Below are 17,329 nucleotides of genomic sequence, written 5' to 3' on the forward strand. Positions count from 1 at the left end.
CCAGAGCACAGTGACCTATCTATTCCCTGTTTTCTGTCCATGCTTCCACAACAGGGGCCACTACACCAGCCTTCTGCCACCTGGACATTCCTATTAGTAAGGGGAATCCTGAGGAGGTTGATTAAGCCAGTTTACCAACTGCTTTATGCCACTGGATTGTAGAAAAGGAAAGGGCCTTTGTTTCTCATGCAACTAAATCCCTGCTTGCTAGTTTCAGTAAGAATCTTGTCTTGCAAAAAAAAGTCTGCACATTTTCATACAGGTGGATTTAAGTCCAATATAACTTGGAATGTTTCTGTTACGTTAAAATTTCATTTAAGTGAACATGCCTCTGGGTTGGGAAAGGAGAGTGAGAGGAGATTTACAATCCTTGAGTTATCAAAATGACCATGGATATAGTGAGAACTGATCAGGAGCTCCTATCTTATCCTTTCCTTTAATATGAGAACAAGGGGACACTTGATGGAAGTCTAAGGGCAGTAGATTTAAAATAAATAAAGAGGAATGCTACTGTAATTTATATACATTGTAAAGTCCATCTTCACTGTCTCCGGAGATCATTTTGAAAATACTTTTAAAAAGAATTAGGAGATTTGTGCACATTTAGTTGGGCAGTTGCTGGAGTCCTTACTTGAGAAATATTCACATTGGGTTTTAATGAGAGTTTTGACTGAGTAAAAAGGTCAGGATTTGGCCCATTGTTGATAAAACACCAAAAGTTCCCCTCTGCTTCCAAGAGGGGAGGGTAGCAAAAAAAGCACTGGAATTGGGGGAGGTGTAGGGAGAAGGGTTCCACTGTAGCATCTCTGTGGTCATGGAGGCGTGAGGCATCCAGGTAGATAACCTGGGCCTCTGGACAGATCTGCTGAGATCTGCAGATTTTTAGATTAAGCACCACTCTGATGGAATGCTCAAACAAGCTGTATCTACTCCTGAGATTTCCTGTCTCCCACATGTGAATAACCAGCGTTGTGTCCATATTTATCCAAGTTATTAAGTCAAAGTATTTTGTGTGGCAGCTGTACAAGCTAAGGCTACGCTCATGGTAATCAAATCTCATTCCTTGCATAGAGAAGCTACCTTACTGGTCAACTGATATAAGTGTTAGTATATGGAAGTGTTTGCTTCTCAGTCTCTTGTCCCTGTCAGCTCAGGACTCATTTAATTTAAGTTGTGACTAGCTCCACCTGAATCTCTCATCTTCTTTCTGCTAATATTGCCCCATTGTCGCCTTTGCCCTACCAGCCTCACTATCCTCTTCATTTCTCAGTCCCACTCTCATGTTCATGTCTCCTTCCATGTTGATCCCTGTGCCTGGAATGATCTTCGCTCCCAGTGGGCCACTCCCTCACCCTTTCCTTATTGAAATCCCTCCTAAAAAGTCTCGCTTCTTCCGGTAGACCTTCAAACGCTAACCGATGTCAATCTCGTATCCTCTCCAGCCCAACATTTTGTAAATGGGGATGAGAGGGAAAGAAGACACAAGGGCTTGAACCTGAATCACTTATCACTGGGTGTAGCACTTCAGGGCCATATTGCAATACCTTTACTCACACTCAACAGTACCATACACCACAAGTAGTCCCACTGAAATCAGTGGGATTCTTTGCGGGGGCAGGAGCACTGCCCAACACAAGTATCAGTGGTAGAATCAGGCTCTAAGTGTTTGCATGATTGGGCTCCATGAACCCTTCCATGGGCTTTCCCAGGACCTTTTTGTCTTATCTGTGTATCTGTCTTCTAGACTCTCTAAGCTCCACTGGACAGAGACTGTTTTTATTTGTTTCTTCTTCTGTACCAGCAAAGCACATCACTGCCATTTAACAAATGATAGTAATTGTACATGGACTGAACAATTAAGATCATGTTTGGCACCCCTTTGGGCTTGTATTGAGTACTGGTTGTTTGTTTTGTAGTATGCTGCACTAGTCTAGTCTTCAGGCAAATAATCCAGTAGTCCTAGCTGATGCAATCGTTTTGAAGAACTTGGTGGAGGAGGTTACTTTTCCACTCTCTTTGATGTGGAAAACACAAGGCTTAGCAAACTTCCTTTCCAAAAGTGTTGTCACTCTGCCTTCAATGAGAGGAAAAATACAGGAGATGTAATGAAAATAGGAAAAAAATATCATTAATATAGCACTGGGGATTCAGTTAGAACAATGATACCTGCTATTATTCAAACCACTCAGAGAAAACGTGGAAAAGAATGCTAAATGCAGTCCTGCTGTGATTGCAGAGAAGGGCTCTCTGAGTGTTTTCATACCAGGTATTACTCAGTCATCACTATTCTCTATTCCTGCAATGTTTCAGGCTTTTATCTTGCTTTGCACAGCCCAGCCGTATCTTGTCCCTTTAACCTCCCTACTAGTTCACATAACTCAGTATGATTCTGCCTGAGGAAAGATTTTAATTAACAATGCTTAGAGAATAAAGGAAACAAATGCATTTTGAAAACATTATTTTGAGACAGGCATATAATTTTGTATCTTGGCTTTGTTTTTCAAGTATTCTTATTAATTAAACTGTGTATGTGAACATAAGTCTGTATTTAAAAAAAAATGTAGGGTCTGATCTTAACTTCTTGCACACCCAAAACTCCTCAAATTGAAGTCAGTGGGAGTTTTGGATGTGCAAAGAATGAAGGATTGGGTCCTCATGGTGTAATTCTTGAACACACAGGCTAAAGACTAAGGGCCCATAGAAATTTGCCAACCATCTCTCACAGTGCATAGAAATTCAGTATTTCCAAGGACAAATTTTGCAACGTGACTGCTGCATCAATGGGAGCATTCAAGATTTTTTTTTAAATTATATGACTAAAATGTAAAATACTTTAAAATTCTACATTGTTGTCACCTCTTAGAACAGTCACATCTTGAGGTTGCTTCACGTAGGCTGCATGTATAATCTCAATTTTGGATTTGAAAGAAAGAAACCAAGGGCAATAGGCCTAACTTGGCAAGGTGCTGAGCACCTTATGCACCCTGTTGAGCCTCCAGTGTGAGTTGAGGGCCTTTGTTCCCTCCCATGGCGAGTCCCTAAAATTTATCTCAGTGTATGGGGCAATTACAAATGGCCATTTCCAATGGAAACTCCTGAGGCATCAAGATGAGACAGTGGGTCTGACTTTTATTTTGGTATATAAAGCTTTAAATAACCATGGGTCAGTCTACCTGAGGGACATTGAGTTGCTCCAAATCCTATCATGGCACTTGAGGGTGGTGATGATGGGCCCCATGCTGGCATTTTTCCAGGGTGATGTGCAAGGCTGACTCTCTGAAGGCCTGTGACTTTGGAGTATGTGTCAGAGTGAAACCTTAGGCCTGGGCTACATTAGCGAGGCGGTTCGAACTAAGATACACAACTTCAGCTACACTATTCGTGTAGCTGAAGTCGAAGTATCTTAGTTCGACTTACCTGGCCGTCCTCACGGCGGCGAGTCGACTGCCATGGCTCCCCCATCGATGGCGCTTACTCCTCCTGCCAAGGTGGAGTACGGGCGTCAATTCGCGGATCGATTTATCGCGTCCAGATAAATTCATGGGTAGTATAGACGTACCTTAAGTGTCCCTCTAGGGGCAGCCAAAGACTTTCATGCTCTCACTTTAACTCAGTCATAAGTTTGTGGGACTTGTTATGGTATGCTCCCCTGTCTTCTCTCCTCTCCACCCCACACCTTCCTTGGCTCAGGTGTTTTATTTGAGGATAGGGATTGATTGCCTCTTAAGTATTAAGGGACAAATGCATAAATGTAACCCATTGTGTGTGTTTTACCACTTTATATGTCCTGTGGGCATGAATGTTAGAAATGTATGATATAAAATTGAACATTGATTTACGTTCTAAATATACAAATACACTCCAGTCCAGTAGAGGCCTGAACCACAGCCTGTGTATCACTTAAATCTGTTAATATGGATCTCTTTGTGCAGGCCTTAATGGCCTGCATCCATTTCATCCATAGAGCGTTCAGGAAAGTCTCATGCACCCGAGAACAGCTGTTCATAACTTTGCTTAATGGCAAAAAATTAATTACATGAAATGTTTTACTGTATTTAAGGGAAGTATGTAACATTAAATTTTAACTAAAGGGTGTCTGTCCTCTTTCAGCCACTAATCTTGCTACTACTGCATTGGAGAGCCCCAGGCTTATTCTGTTACACTTTGCTAACTAACAAAATAAATCTGAAGAATCTGTTCAATAGGTCTGATTCTGATCTTACATACCCTCTCTTTATATTGATGCAAACTTATAGATTTCAGATGACTTCTGATTTATATCAGGGTCATATCTGAATCGGGGCCAATGTATTTATTAAATGGAAATTGAATCCAGTCTAACCGTTAAGCGAGAACCTATTCTCCCCTTCCATGCTTGTTCTGAACAATAATGATTGATGATTTAGAAATTTAGTGTTCCATGTTTGTTTCTTCAGAGTTTATATTTTATTTCCACCAAATAAATGAAGGTAGTATGACCTTGACTCATCCTTGGCAAGCATATTTAAAAAGAAAGACAGCTTTGTCCCTTAAAAATTACTCAAGCTTTTGTTCCAATTTAGCAAGTGTAATTTTATTTTTCTAAAGGAAACACATTTCACTTGACCTCCAGGTTCTGGTGGGACTTGCTGCATCCTCTTTTTTTCATCTCTTTATCTACTGTGCTTCTTTTTTTTTTTTTTTAACTTTCCAGAAAGCAGATTGGGCTATGCACAAGCTGGAATGTTCTGCCATGTGTGTTTTTGGGCAGAACTGGAATCCCTCAGAGACTGTGAGACTGACCGCAAGGATTCTTGCCAAACAGGTGAGCAGAATGCAAGACTTTGAGAGGTACATGTCTGTTTTGAAAGTGGGGGTAGAGGCGAGGAGCCGGAAGAGCTGGAAAATGAAAATTTGACCTACAGTAACTGTCCCAGCAGAGCATGCTTCGTGTTAGTTTCCTGTGTACAGATTGGCTGTGGTGCTGAGTGTGAGCAGCTGAAAAAACTGACGGCTGAAATGGCTAAGGCAGCATAACATCCAGTTGGATGCTTTGAGAGGTGTTAAGCTGATGTCTTAGTAGAACCAGTGCAGTGTGGGCTCAAGAAGTCAGTGGCATAGCATCAAGGCCAAAGTAGCATAAGTGAGAGGGGGATCAGACTCAGTGTTTGCAGTTAAGTTGATGGATGCTACATGTGGTATCTGTTGGCAAACACCGGCTTTTTAATGGCAGCCGCTTTTGTTAGACTTGTGTGAAACAGAACTTCCTTCAGATTTTACTGTATAGCATTGTATAGCTATAGCACCGTTCACTCTGTAAGCACTCCATAAGTCCTGATTCTCTTCTCATTCAGACAGATGCAAATAGTTACATAAGAATGGCCACACTGGGTCAGACCAATGGTCCATCTGACCCAGTCTCCTGTCTCTGACAGTGGCCAATGCCAGCTGTTTCAGAGGGAATGAACAGAACAGGTAATTGAGTGATCCAATTAGAATGAATGGAGTGACCCTGATGTAAAACCAGTGTTGGAGGAAGGAAAATCAGTCCCTTGGTCTTTGGAAAGAGAAGGTTTATTTATAGGAAGATACTATGCTAGTGTGCTTGCTCTTATGTTGCATTATTAACTCCACCTGTAATATTCCTTGGAATGCAGAATTTGTGGTGGTGGGACGGGCATAGCAGAAGTGTTTGCAGGGAAGAGATTGGGCCTGTAAGTTTCAAGGTTATTACACTGTGTATTTTTGCAAAGCTCTAAATGCTCTCTGCAAAAACAAATCCTCTTTGAAGCACATTTGTACGATCGAGGTCTGCGTATATGACAAGGGCAACCCGGATACTGTATATAGAGAGGATTTTGATGGCCTGCTGGGAAGGTAGCCTGCATACTCCCTCTGTGCCTGTGTGTGTGGGTTTAGTTTTTTTAATTAAAGCACAGTCTAGTGGTGATCCACAAACAAAATTAGATGTTTAATGATTAAAAGTCATTGGAATAAATTTGTGCTTGAGGGATGGGGGGAACCTACATGTCATATAAAAGCTAAATATGCAAACCATAGTCCCTGAACCTCAGCTGCTGGGCCACCTGCAAAGCCATATATAATGGCCAAGATTACAAAGAAGTGGCCTTAGGCCAACAATAGAGCACTGCTTTTGAACTCTGTCAACAGTGAGTTTATTCACTTTCCTCAAAGCGAAGCCTGTCTCTTGCCTGCTTTGCTGCTGTTAGTAGCTTTCTGGGTTTCTAGAACAAAGTAAATGACATATTTTAAAATACTGTACTGGTTAGGTGTGTATATTTGATTGGCGTTAATTTATGCTTGCTTTATATGGCTTGTAAGGTTAGTCAGTTTGACCAGATCACTGTTCATTGACCTTTATAAAGCTTGAATACAGTGAGGGTTTTATGGTTTTGTTTTGTGGGTAAAAACTCTCAATATAAGCGTTGATTGAGAAAATATGTGATAATTTTAAATTTTTTTCTTGTCATTGCAATCTCTTTCAGAAAACCCACCCTGAAAGAACACAATCAGAAAAATTGCTTGCTGTAAAAGAGTTTGAATCACGTAAGTAGAGAAGACTAGTAGGTAACAGGAGCACTTTTCCGTAGTGCATTTAGGAATTGCTTCATTACCCTTCATCAAAACCTTCCTCAAGCATCTCTGTTATAAGAGGAGGGAGTGAAAAAGAGAACCACATTTCCAAAAATTTTTGTAATGCTTTAATTTCTTTTTCTGTTGGTAGCTTGGGGGAGTGGGGAAGTGAGGGTGAAAATTTAGACAGATTAATTATGTAGTGTTCATCCATCAGATGGCTTTCCTGGCACTCTGGTGACTTTTCTGAATTGTAATGTTGCAAAATTAAAATAGCTGGTATTGTTACCAGGAGGCATAAAATCAGAGACAGCACAGTTGTTTGATGGTGACAATGACTATGGGGCTAATTGAAGAATCCTCTGGATTGCAGTTCAGTGTCTGTCACTGCCAGTCAAATTTGACATGTTCTCTATGATTGTGTTGAAATTCCATGTCCTGAGTGCTCCAAAGTGATCTGAGGAAGGAGAGAAGGTAGTGGCTTGCTTTTATCTGGAAGGTTACTGTTTCCACCCCCGCACCCTTGAGGCAATTAGAATTGAGCAACCGTTAAGAGTAACCAGCCTGGAATAGTCTACATGGCGCTGCAATGTTGCTCCCTTTCTTGGTATTGATCGTAATAAGAAAAAGCTGATGTTCATAAGCAATAGTATTGTAGGCTTACATGCCTTTCATCCTGAAGGATTTCCAAACCCTTGACAAAATGCTAGACGAATGCTGTCATTGATGGAGTGAGAGGTGGCAGTTATTTGACCAAGCCCAGCAAGACAACAGGACAGCTTTAGTACAGAAGGTGAATGAGATTGCCTCAACTGGAACTGCCAGGGGGAATGGAATAGGTAAAATGTTGGCATTTATCCAAGGCAGAGCAGCCTACACAGAGAGGAATTTTGAGGACAAGTTGTCAAACAAGCTAGTGGTGGGAACTGAGAGGTGGGTGTTCATGGAGGGTTTTCTGTGGATTCTGCTGAATTTTAGCCTGTGTTAATAGAAATATCTGACTCATTTGGAAGCCCAAACGGGTTGGAGTTTGGGTCAGTGGATGCTTATCCAAACTCTGGCAGTGCCCTCCTAAAGCACTGAGATGCTCTGCCACCACAATTCCGCCCTTCTCCCCCAACAGGTTCCCTTGCTATTTCTGGCTGTCTTGGTGAGAAGCCCCCTCTGCTGCCCATTACCCATCCCCCTGTGGCATCTTCAGCAGTTGCCCCCTGCCCTCACTCTCTTCCCAGGGATGGGCGAGTGAAGAAATGGCATTGGATTCTCATTGGAAGGCTTCATCTTTCTTTCTTACACCTGAGCTCCCCCTAGTTCTCATCCCGAAATTGTCCCATTTCAGTGTTCCTACTATTCTGTGTCTCCAATCCAATCAATACCAATCTCCTAGAACTGGAAGGGACCTTGAAAGGTGATCGAGTCCAGCCCCCTGCCTTCACTAGCAGGACCAGTTTTTGCCCCAGATCCCTAAGTGGCCCCCTCAAGGATTGAACTTACAACCCTGGGTTTAGCAGGCCAATGCTCAAACCACTGAGCTATCTCCCCTCATTTGTCCCCAATCTTATGTGTCTCTCCCATTTGTGTCTCTCCTTTTCAGTTCTTTTTCCCCCGTAGTCTCTCTTCTCACTGCTGTCCTATTTTTGGGAGTGCAGAGGGTAATTGCAGCATGACTTTGCTTTGCAGGTGTGACTTGGTACTCCTGCTGCTGTGCAGAGTAGGGAGGACGACAGTGATAACAGCTAGGCACTCCATTCTGCTTCTGTTGAAGTGAGAGCAAAAAGTGTCTCAAGCAGAGAATTGACTGGGAAAATGCTCAGTCCACAGCCCCCTCGAAATGTCAGATGGCTTAGCTGCCCAGGTTTTATCTGGAACCATGAGTGGGACTGGATATAAAATACCAGGACAGGACCAGACAAGTATGCCAGGACACCACTGCTGATGCCCCAGGCCTTGCAAATAGTAGAGATCTTCAATGACTGCAAGTGGTTAGGACCTCTGCTGTTAGAGATCCTGTCTTTTGGATGAGGGCAGAACAGTCTCTTACTAGTGTTCTACTTCAGTACTGACTAGTTCACCTTCAGTACTGACTAGGACATGTCTACATGGGGAAAGTCTGTCATGTTGAGAAACGTTTCACTAGCATGATATTAAATGTGGCTTAGCACCTTTTGTAGACGGGGCCAAGTAGTGTATAAGAACATATTCACAGCCATGGTTAACGCTAGGGCTAAGTTAACCATCAGCGAACATATTTTAAATACTACTGTTCTTGTCCTCAGGGATATTGTGTTTAATCTCTTGTTAATAAAAAGGTATCAGCCAACATTTTCTAACCTCATGCATTTTCCCAGTATATACACGTGGCCTTGGAAGGAGAAGCAATCACAGCCACTTCTTGCAGTACCTCCATACAGCTGTTCCTTGGGTGTCTCCCATCCAAGTTATGACCTGTTCTAACCTAGCTATGTCTGCAGTTAACCAGAAGAGAGTTCTTTGTATTGAAACAGGATGTCTTCTTTATCCACAGACCTTGATAAACTAGACAATGAAAAGAGAGAGCTGATTCAAAATGATATTGCTGCTCTTCATCACTTTTATTCAAAGCACATAGAGTACCCTGACAACGCTGGCCTTGTAGTCCTCTTTGCACAAGTAAGTTGGCTAGAATAAAATCCATTTAGGTAGGTGGTATTGTGAGAATCTAGTCTTTGTGAAAGAAGCAAAAGATAGCAATGAGAACAGCCTTCCTTGTATCCACAGCAGAGGGGGTAGTGGTAAAGCATTGCTATGGTGTTCTCTCCCAGGCACAAGTTTCTAAATGTGATCCGGAAGTTCATTTATCACCACTTGGACAGGTGGCAAGGAGGCAGAATGCACATTTTAATCCAGAATTGCCAAGCATCACTCTATCATTCTGTCTGGACTCTCTGCTTAAGCCTCAAAGGGTGCCGTGCCGTCGGCGATGGTAGGTTTTTGAGATGTGAACAACTTTCTACTGTTGGACTAAGACTACCCACTCATTTTGTATAGGCCAGTGCCTCCCAGTAAGAGGTCATCGTTGCTATTATCTTAATTAGTGTTTAAACTGCTGTACTTCGGGTGAAAGTTCCAGTAATGTATTCCATTACTTATCCTCTACCCTATCTGGTTTCCCATGATTCACTTTTTGTTTTTGTTTGGTTTTCTTTGGTGATTGAAGTTTTCTTATATTTTTTTTAAGCCTTTTCAGTTTGCCTGGTGATATAGAAAGAGATACATCCAAACCTCTGCTTCGATTTAAGGAATCTGACCTGTCCAAATTCTAACTGTGATTTTGAATATTTTGCTGGAAAGCAGCCAGAACCCCCAAAGATTAATTGATTTTTACTAAAACAGTAGCTTCTCTGTTCTTGGGCGATTTCATCAGCTCCCACTGCTTCAGCTAGTTTCTGCATGCTGCTGACCCCCCATTTCCTGGTACTGCAAACCCCTCTTCCCCAGCATCCCTGACATCCACATTGCTCCCTTCTGCCCATACAAAACCAAGCTAATGAGATCAGCATCCTAGCCTGTCACTGTGTCCATGTTATGCTCTACACCTTCCTCCAGGTCCTTCCACTGACACCGCTTCTTGATCACATCATGCTCAAGGGGCTTGTCCCCTCCTTCTAGAGTCTGCATAACTCTGCCCCCAGCTTTTTTACTTGTTCTTGTCTCTTATCCTCTATTGTATCACTGATACCAGCCTTGAATGCCATTCAAGTTTCACAAACATCCCTTTACACATGGAATGCTCTCCCTGAATTAAACTAACCCACTAACCTCTTATCCTTCAAATCCCTTCTCCTGACCCATTTCTGCTATGATGCTTACAAGAAAGAGCCACCTACCGATGACTAGGCTGAGGGTAGTTGGAAGTACCTGACTATATATTTATTTAAAAAATACAACTTACAAATCAATTGGAACCATCAAGTTTTGTGTCTGTCGCCAACTTATGTAGCCCTGTGTTCTTATTGCTGTTAACCCCATCCTCCTTCCCGCCTGTTTTACGCTCACCTGTTTTGTGTCTTGTCTTGTTTTAAATTTGATTGTCGGCTTTTGGATATTTGTATAGCACCTAGCATGATAAGGCCTCCACCCTGACTGGGACCTTTTGGATACTACCACACTACAAGTAATAATTATTAGAAGATATTTTACCACTCTGAAGGTGGTGGTGAGGACTCTTTATTTAGAACCATGAATTCTGCTTATGTAGTTCATTGGTCTTTATCTGAAGGCTGGTCGAGGTGGGTAGTGGGGTGGGGTTTCACACTGCTTCTAAAGTACAGTCCTCACTGTAGTGTGGCTAGTGGAGCATAGACGTATGTTCCCAGTAGTTTCAGTAAAGGGAAACGACGAGGGATTCTTTCAGGGGGCTTCATGTGCAGTTGACAATCCTGCTAGTCTATACTTGATCGGCCGCACCTGGGTCTTTTGTGTCTTCATTTGGCACTTGTCAGACAACAGATGTGTTCATTCCATTCTGGTATCACCATGGAAAGGAGAGCTTATCGATACTGGCAGGGAGATGTATGGGGGGTTAACTTTCTGCTGGCATAAACGCAGCTATCATCAAAATGGGGCCTAAACTACTTGACTGGGGTTGAGATGAATTTTAGTGACTGTGAAGACAGACGGGAAGTGCAGCTTTAAATGTTGTTTAGTGCACACGCATTGACACTGAGACTATTGTGCGCCAAATCCCGAAGTTCCTACTTAGACTAAGGGCTTGTCTACACTACCGCGTAAGTCAATGTAAGTTACATCACTCAGGGGTGTGAAAAAGCCACCCCCTGAGCAATGCAAGTTACATCAACTTAAAGCGGTGTCCACACCCGACAGTGTCGGGGAAGAGCATCTCTGGCCACCGTAGCCTCCACCTCTCGTGGAGGTGGAGTAATTATGCTGATGGGAGAGCGCTCTTCCGTCGGCGTAGCGCGTCTTCACCAGACATGCTGTAGCGGTGCAGCTGCACCCAAGCAGTGCGGTAGTGTAGACTAGCCCTAAGCTCCCATTGAGCTCAATGAGAGAAAAAACATGAGCAGGGATTTCAGGACATGGCTTTATGGCCTGCTTGACTCCTTTCTTTCAAGTGTATTGACAAATATCTGGCCTTGTCCTGTGTCCATGTATTTTATTTAAACCTGTATGCTCCTGCCCCTCCTACTATGTCTCCACCGTCATTCATTCCCATTGTTAGCTTCTACTCTTTTTGCCACAAAGTTCAAGTTCTTTGTCCATTACTAATAATTAAAAATAAACAAATATTTGCACTGCAGGTGCAATTTGAGGCATTGACCAGGTTGCAGCGCCACTGTGCCAGGCCCTGTGTATCATATTCAAGGCACTGCACAGGCCCTTCGCTGTCTGTCTGGTTTTGTTCACCCTCCCTTTTCTTTGTGCACGTAGCTCTGTCCAGTCCTCTGTTGTTAGCATTCCTCTGGGCCAGATCCTGCTCCCGTTGATGTCCGTAGTTAAATTTCCATTTGAAGCAGGACTGGCCTCTTTTCTCTCCTCTGCCACTTGCCTCACAATGTCCTCTCTGCTTGGAATAGTCTCGCTTTATACAGGCAGCCTGTCTCTCCTTCTTCCAAACTCTTCTTAAGCCTCATGTCCTGTCCTTGGCTATCCAAAGGCTGATTTCCTCTGTGTTGTGGTCTGATCCTATTCTGGTGCATGAGTCTTTATCCTTTGCATTTAGACTGCCTAAAAGACTGTAAACTCCTCAACATGAGGTTTCTAAACACAAGTAGCTCTGTATAAATACTGATTAAGAATAAACAAAATTGCAACCAGATTACTGCAATTTACTGCTCAGCATGGTCCCTTATAGCCAGAGTATGTATGTAAACATGGAATATTAAACCAGAAGATGGTGATTACCAGAGATCTGAGCTAATCGCTCTCTCTTTTCCTTAGGTTAATTGTAATGGCTTCACAATTGAAGATGAAGAACTGTCTCACTTGGGATCAGCAATATTTCCTGAGTAGGTTGGATTTTATTTTTTAAACAATACAAATATTTTATTTAAAAAAAAAAGCCCCGATACATGTTACAGATGTGGTAAATTGAATTAACCCATGGTTATGATTCTGTCTCTAATGAAATACTCAAAGATACTGGAGATGTAGCACAGTGGCTTGAAAGAACTGTCTAGTGTACATAGAGGGACCTGTATAGTACTGTGCAATGGAGTTGTGCAAGCTTTTTCTAATGACGTTTCACCTGCTTTTGTTAGAAACCCAAAAGTCAGGCCATCTTTGCCAAAGAGTTCAATAAGGTCCACCTACCTTTTGATAAGGGTACAGTTTCAAGTGGCTGTGAACTGTTTATGATTTTAGACAGCTTTGTTTTAAAAACGTGATGATTTCAGCAGTTACCCTTTCAGTTTGTTTGGAAGCCATGAAACTCAGGGTCTGAACCACATCCAGATTGATCTGAATCAATGGGCTTTTGATGATCAAAAGAAATTGAAAAGAGTTGCATAGATGACGTCCTCCATAAAATCTTTCCATTTTGTTTTAGTTTGGAGTCCTTAACCTGGTGCTCTCTGCCCAAGTGGTTTGTCTCTGTTCAATGCCATCTCCCAAGCTTTGTTCCTTTTTAAGTAGCGGATCTCCTTCCTACATTACTCCAACCTCCTCCTCTGATGTTTTAACAGTGTGATATGTTATGTTGCCATGACAGTGAAAAATTATGTACAAACTCTGTCAGCTCTATAAGTAAATCACAGATGTTATTAAAGTGCTGTTCATGGAATAGGAGACGTGGGTCTTTCTAGTGCTCCAAAGGAAGAAAGGTGCCCCCTTCAAGGGAGTTGGTTTGCAAATTCCTCTCTTGCTGCTGACAATATAGCCCATATTGAAAGCATTGCTTAATCGGAGTTTTCTAAGGTATTGAGCACATACGTCCATCAACATCAGTGGGGGCTACAGGGTGGTGGTTGGTTGTATTACAGTAACATTTAGAGTCCCCAGCTGAGGTCCGGGTCCCATTGTGCTAGGTGCAGTTTATGTTGTACATAAACAGAATAACACAGTCCTTCCTGCAAAGAATTTACACTCTCTAAAAAGACAAGGCAAAGGGTGAGAGACAGGCAGAGATGCTGTTGTCTTATTACAGATGGGGATCTAAGGTACAGAGAGATTAAGTGACTTACCCAAGGTCACAGAGGCAATCTCTGACAGAGCAGGGAATTGAACCTAGAGCTTCTGAGTGCCAGTCCAGTGCCTTAACTGTAAGACCAGCCCTTCTGTCTGAGGGTGCTCAGCAACTCTGAATTAGGCCTTTTGAATTTAACAACAATTATACCTTTGAGCTAAAATTTCTCCTTCTTGATCTCTGACCAAAGATGCAGTTATTATTTTGTGTGGGGTGTTAAAGAAGGTATGTTAGCCACTACCTCTACCTCGATATAACGCTGTTCTCGGGAGCCAAAAAATCTTTCCGTGTTATAGGTGAAGCCGCGTTATATTGGACTTGCTTTGATCCACTGGAGTGCGCAGCCCCGCCCCCCCAGAGCACTGCTTTACTGCTTTATATCCGAATTCATGTTATATCAGGTCGCGTTATATCGAGGTAGAAGTGTATGTCTAATAAAACAGACAAACTGAATTTTCTCAGAGCCCAGAGTGCTGGAGGATGTGCTTTCCTCCAGCAGTTAGAATATTTTTGCACACTTTGTGTGCATAACTGAAAAATATTTTTTTTTCAGACTTGGGGCCTGCTTTTGCTCTTTCTGAAGTTGATGGGAGTTTTACAGTTGGTCTCAGACTCCAGTGCAAACAAGTGGCCTTTTGCGTACTAAGTTTCTGTCTGCATTGCTTTCAAGTATAATAATACTTAGTGCTTCTCTTCGCCAAAGGGTCCCCAGGCACTTCTCAAGCTATGAGCCTGGCTCTGGTCCCAGTGAGACTTGCCATTGACTTTACAAGGCCTGCTCCCGCTCCCATTATACATACCACTGTAATATAGTCACCTCTGGACAGCATTAAGCACACTGCACAACAAGGGATGGAAGGACCGTTTGATCCTACTCTATTCATCAGCAGGACCATTTATTGTAATTTTATAATAACAATACTATAGCCTTCCTACAGTTACCTATGTTTTTAGCTGAGATGCATCTTGCAGAGCAAGAGGACTTGAGCTATTAGATGCTGAAGTGATGCTTTTTACTTTCAGACACAAAAATTGCCCTTTTGCTTTTACAGTGTTGCACTGATGAACCATAGCTGTTGCCCAAATGTGATTGTAACGTACAAAGGGACCTTAGCTGAAGTCAGAGCTGTTCAAGAGATTGAACCTGGAGATGAGGTAAATGCACATCATGTGAGTGTAAATGCAGTGGTGTGTGGGCATGCACGTGGTAAAGTGGGGGTGAACTTGGCTTGTCAAGCATCGCTTCAGTTAAAATGGAAGCCTGTTCCTCATGTCTCTTGTCTTTCAATCAATTCTGAAAACTCACTTTTAAAAAAAAATAAAAATTCAGGGGTGGAGCAAGGGGAGACAGTGTCTTTTTTTTGGTTAGAGCAGAGGAGTGGGAGGCAAGGCATTGTATCTCTGCCACTGGTTCAACACAGGAACCTGACCCTCTGTGCCTCACTTTCTTCATCTGTAAAATGGGTATAAGTAACTACCTCACAAGGTAGTTTTGAGGCTTGAGTTATTGATGTTTAGCTGATGCTTTGAGATCCCCATATGAAAGGGGTCAATTGAAAGTAAACTATTATTATTATTATTATTATTATTTATTTAATAATTACCATTACCAATATAATAATATTGTAAGGAAGATGTGGAGGTAGCCAGAACAAGACCAAGTAAAAGGGGGACTGATCACTTCTCTGCTATCCTACTTCTGTCTGGACAGAGTGTTCGCATAACATGGAGCTCATCCAGACCACACTGGGTAAAACAGGACCATGCCATGAAAGAATAAAGTTATTTAGATTTCTATGACCCCAGTGGGGGCAAGACTGTCAATGAAGGCTGGATTGAATTTCCCATGACTAGAACAAGGCATTTTAGGTTGTGTCAAGCCAATCTGGTTCAGTCACTGATCTTTGACAATGTGTCTTCAACAGAGCAAAGACCACCTTTGTCTGTTAAATTTATCTTGGGCAGGGTGGGGAGGAGGTGCTCAACCATAATCTTGAGTGACAACAATGGTGCATTTGCTAAATAATCATGGAGTTTATCTAGGATTTCACTGTTACTCCCTCGATAATGGCATATGAATGATAAAGGCTAATCATGTTAAAATGAGTTTGAGGTTAATTTTAGTAGCAATTGCCTATTTATTTATATGCTTGGGCTTTTTATTGAAGTGTAATGAAAATAATGTGACTGAAGTTACTGAGAGGAGGAAAGCTGTTTGGGGTCAGATTGTGAACACTCCTTATTGGCAATGGGTAAAGAGTTACTTGCCTGAGTAATGGGACAACCCAGGTGTACAATTCCTCCTCATTCTGAGTAGGGGAGTTGGTCACAATAACATCAGCACACATTGCAAACTAAGTTTAATTAATGCACATGAGATAATTACAAGATGGCTATTTAGTGTGACATCCTGGACATAGTATCTTTTATAATGGACTTACTGTTTGTGGGGTTAAAATGAGAAATAGAACTCATCTTTTGACATCTTGACTTTTAAAGCTGGATTGTTATTTACAAAACGATTGCTGAACCTTTGGTAAAAAAATTCCAAAAACTGGAATCTTATATCCCATAACTGGTCTTTTAACATTTAAAAAATGTGCAGTGTGTGGACAAAGTGTGTTGGAATGAATCTCTTTGCTTGTGTACTACAGTCACGTGGCCTGTGTCTCCATCTTCTGGTTCAGTGTAGCCATTGCAACTGAAAACTGTCAGTTTCCACTTAAAGCTCCTGCATCTTGTGTGTTTTGTGCCTGGGAAAATAAATTGAGTGCCAGCATAGAACAAAAACACATGTAAGTGAAATTGACTGCTGTTCAGAGAGAGAGTAAAGGACCAGCAAAGACTAGATCAGATTAGCACAACATTTTAAGACTTGGTTCAATTTTCTTATTTATAGTTTATTTTCTTGCTCTTCAGTGATAAAGTGGTCAACTGTATCGTGTATTTAGGCTGTTTCTTAGGAGTATACCATTTTAAAACACAAAACAGTTTAGTTAGTTGCCAAGAGTTCCACTGTGCAGGGCTCAGAAGGAGAGGGAAATTAAAACTAATGAATGGAAAATGCCTGTAAAATGACCTATAATAATATGTTTGTACTTAAAAATATCACTGCTTTAAAAAAATAAAAATAAAAATAAATCAGGATTTAAATACCCTTCCAGAACTGAAGCACTGGATCTCTTTTAGAAAGTGGAAATCTCCTCAATAAATTAAAGCTCTTGTCCTAAATTTTCCAAAACTGCTAGTGATTCTGGGTGCCCAACTGGAGACATTGTAAAGGGACCTGGTTTTCAGAAAGAGCAGAGCACCCAGCCTCTGACAATCAGGCCCCTTTAAGGTTTCTCAAGTTGGGAACCCCAAATCAGTAATCACTTAGGCCCCAGTTTCTAGCCTGGCAAGAGCCGAGATGGCACACTTAAAGCCATGATATTTTTAGGTATAGAAAAGCTCTCTTGCCCAGTCCAGAATCTTGCCTGTCCTGAGCCTCCGTCAGAGGGGAAATTCCACCCTTAGGAGGAGGAATCATTTCTCTGGCAGACTGAATTAATGAAATAGCGACTGATTGGAGCT

At 42.0% G+C, this 17,329-nt stretch overlaps 1 protein-coding gene across 2 annotated transcripts in view; it reads left to right on the forward strand.

The window, feature by feature from the left end:
• The window catches only part of SMYD2 (SET and MYND domain containing 2), a 43,121-nt gene that overhangs the window by 12,799 nt on the left and 12,993 nt on the right, over positions 1–17,329 (forward strand). For both annotated transcript variants that reach the window (XM_039531482.1, XM_039531481.1), the window contains exons 3-7: positions 4,694–4,804; positions 6,486–6,546; positions 9,098–9,222; positions 12,514–12,581; positions 14,809–14,911. In XM_039531482.1, coding sequence (XP_039387416.1) covers positions 4,709–4,804; positions 6,486–6,546; positions 9,098–9,222; positions 12,514–12,581; positions 14,809–14,911 — 453 coding nt within the window. In that variant the 5' untranslated portion in view covers positions 4,694–4,708. The remainder of the gene's footprint in view (positions 1–4,693; positions 4,805–6,485; positions 6,547–9,097; positions 9,223–12,513; positions 12,582–14,808; positions 14,912–17,329) is intronic.

This window comes from Mauremys reevesii, linkage group 3, assembly GCF_016161935.1.
Source record: "Mauremys reevesii isolate NIE-2019 linkage group 3, ASM1616193v1, whole genome shotgun sequence".
Lineage (NCBI taxonomy): Eukaryota > Metazoa > Chordata > Testudines > Geoemydidae > Mauremys > Mauremys reevesii.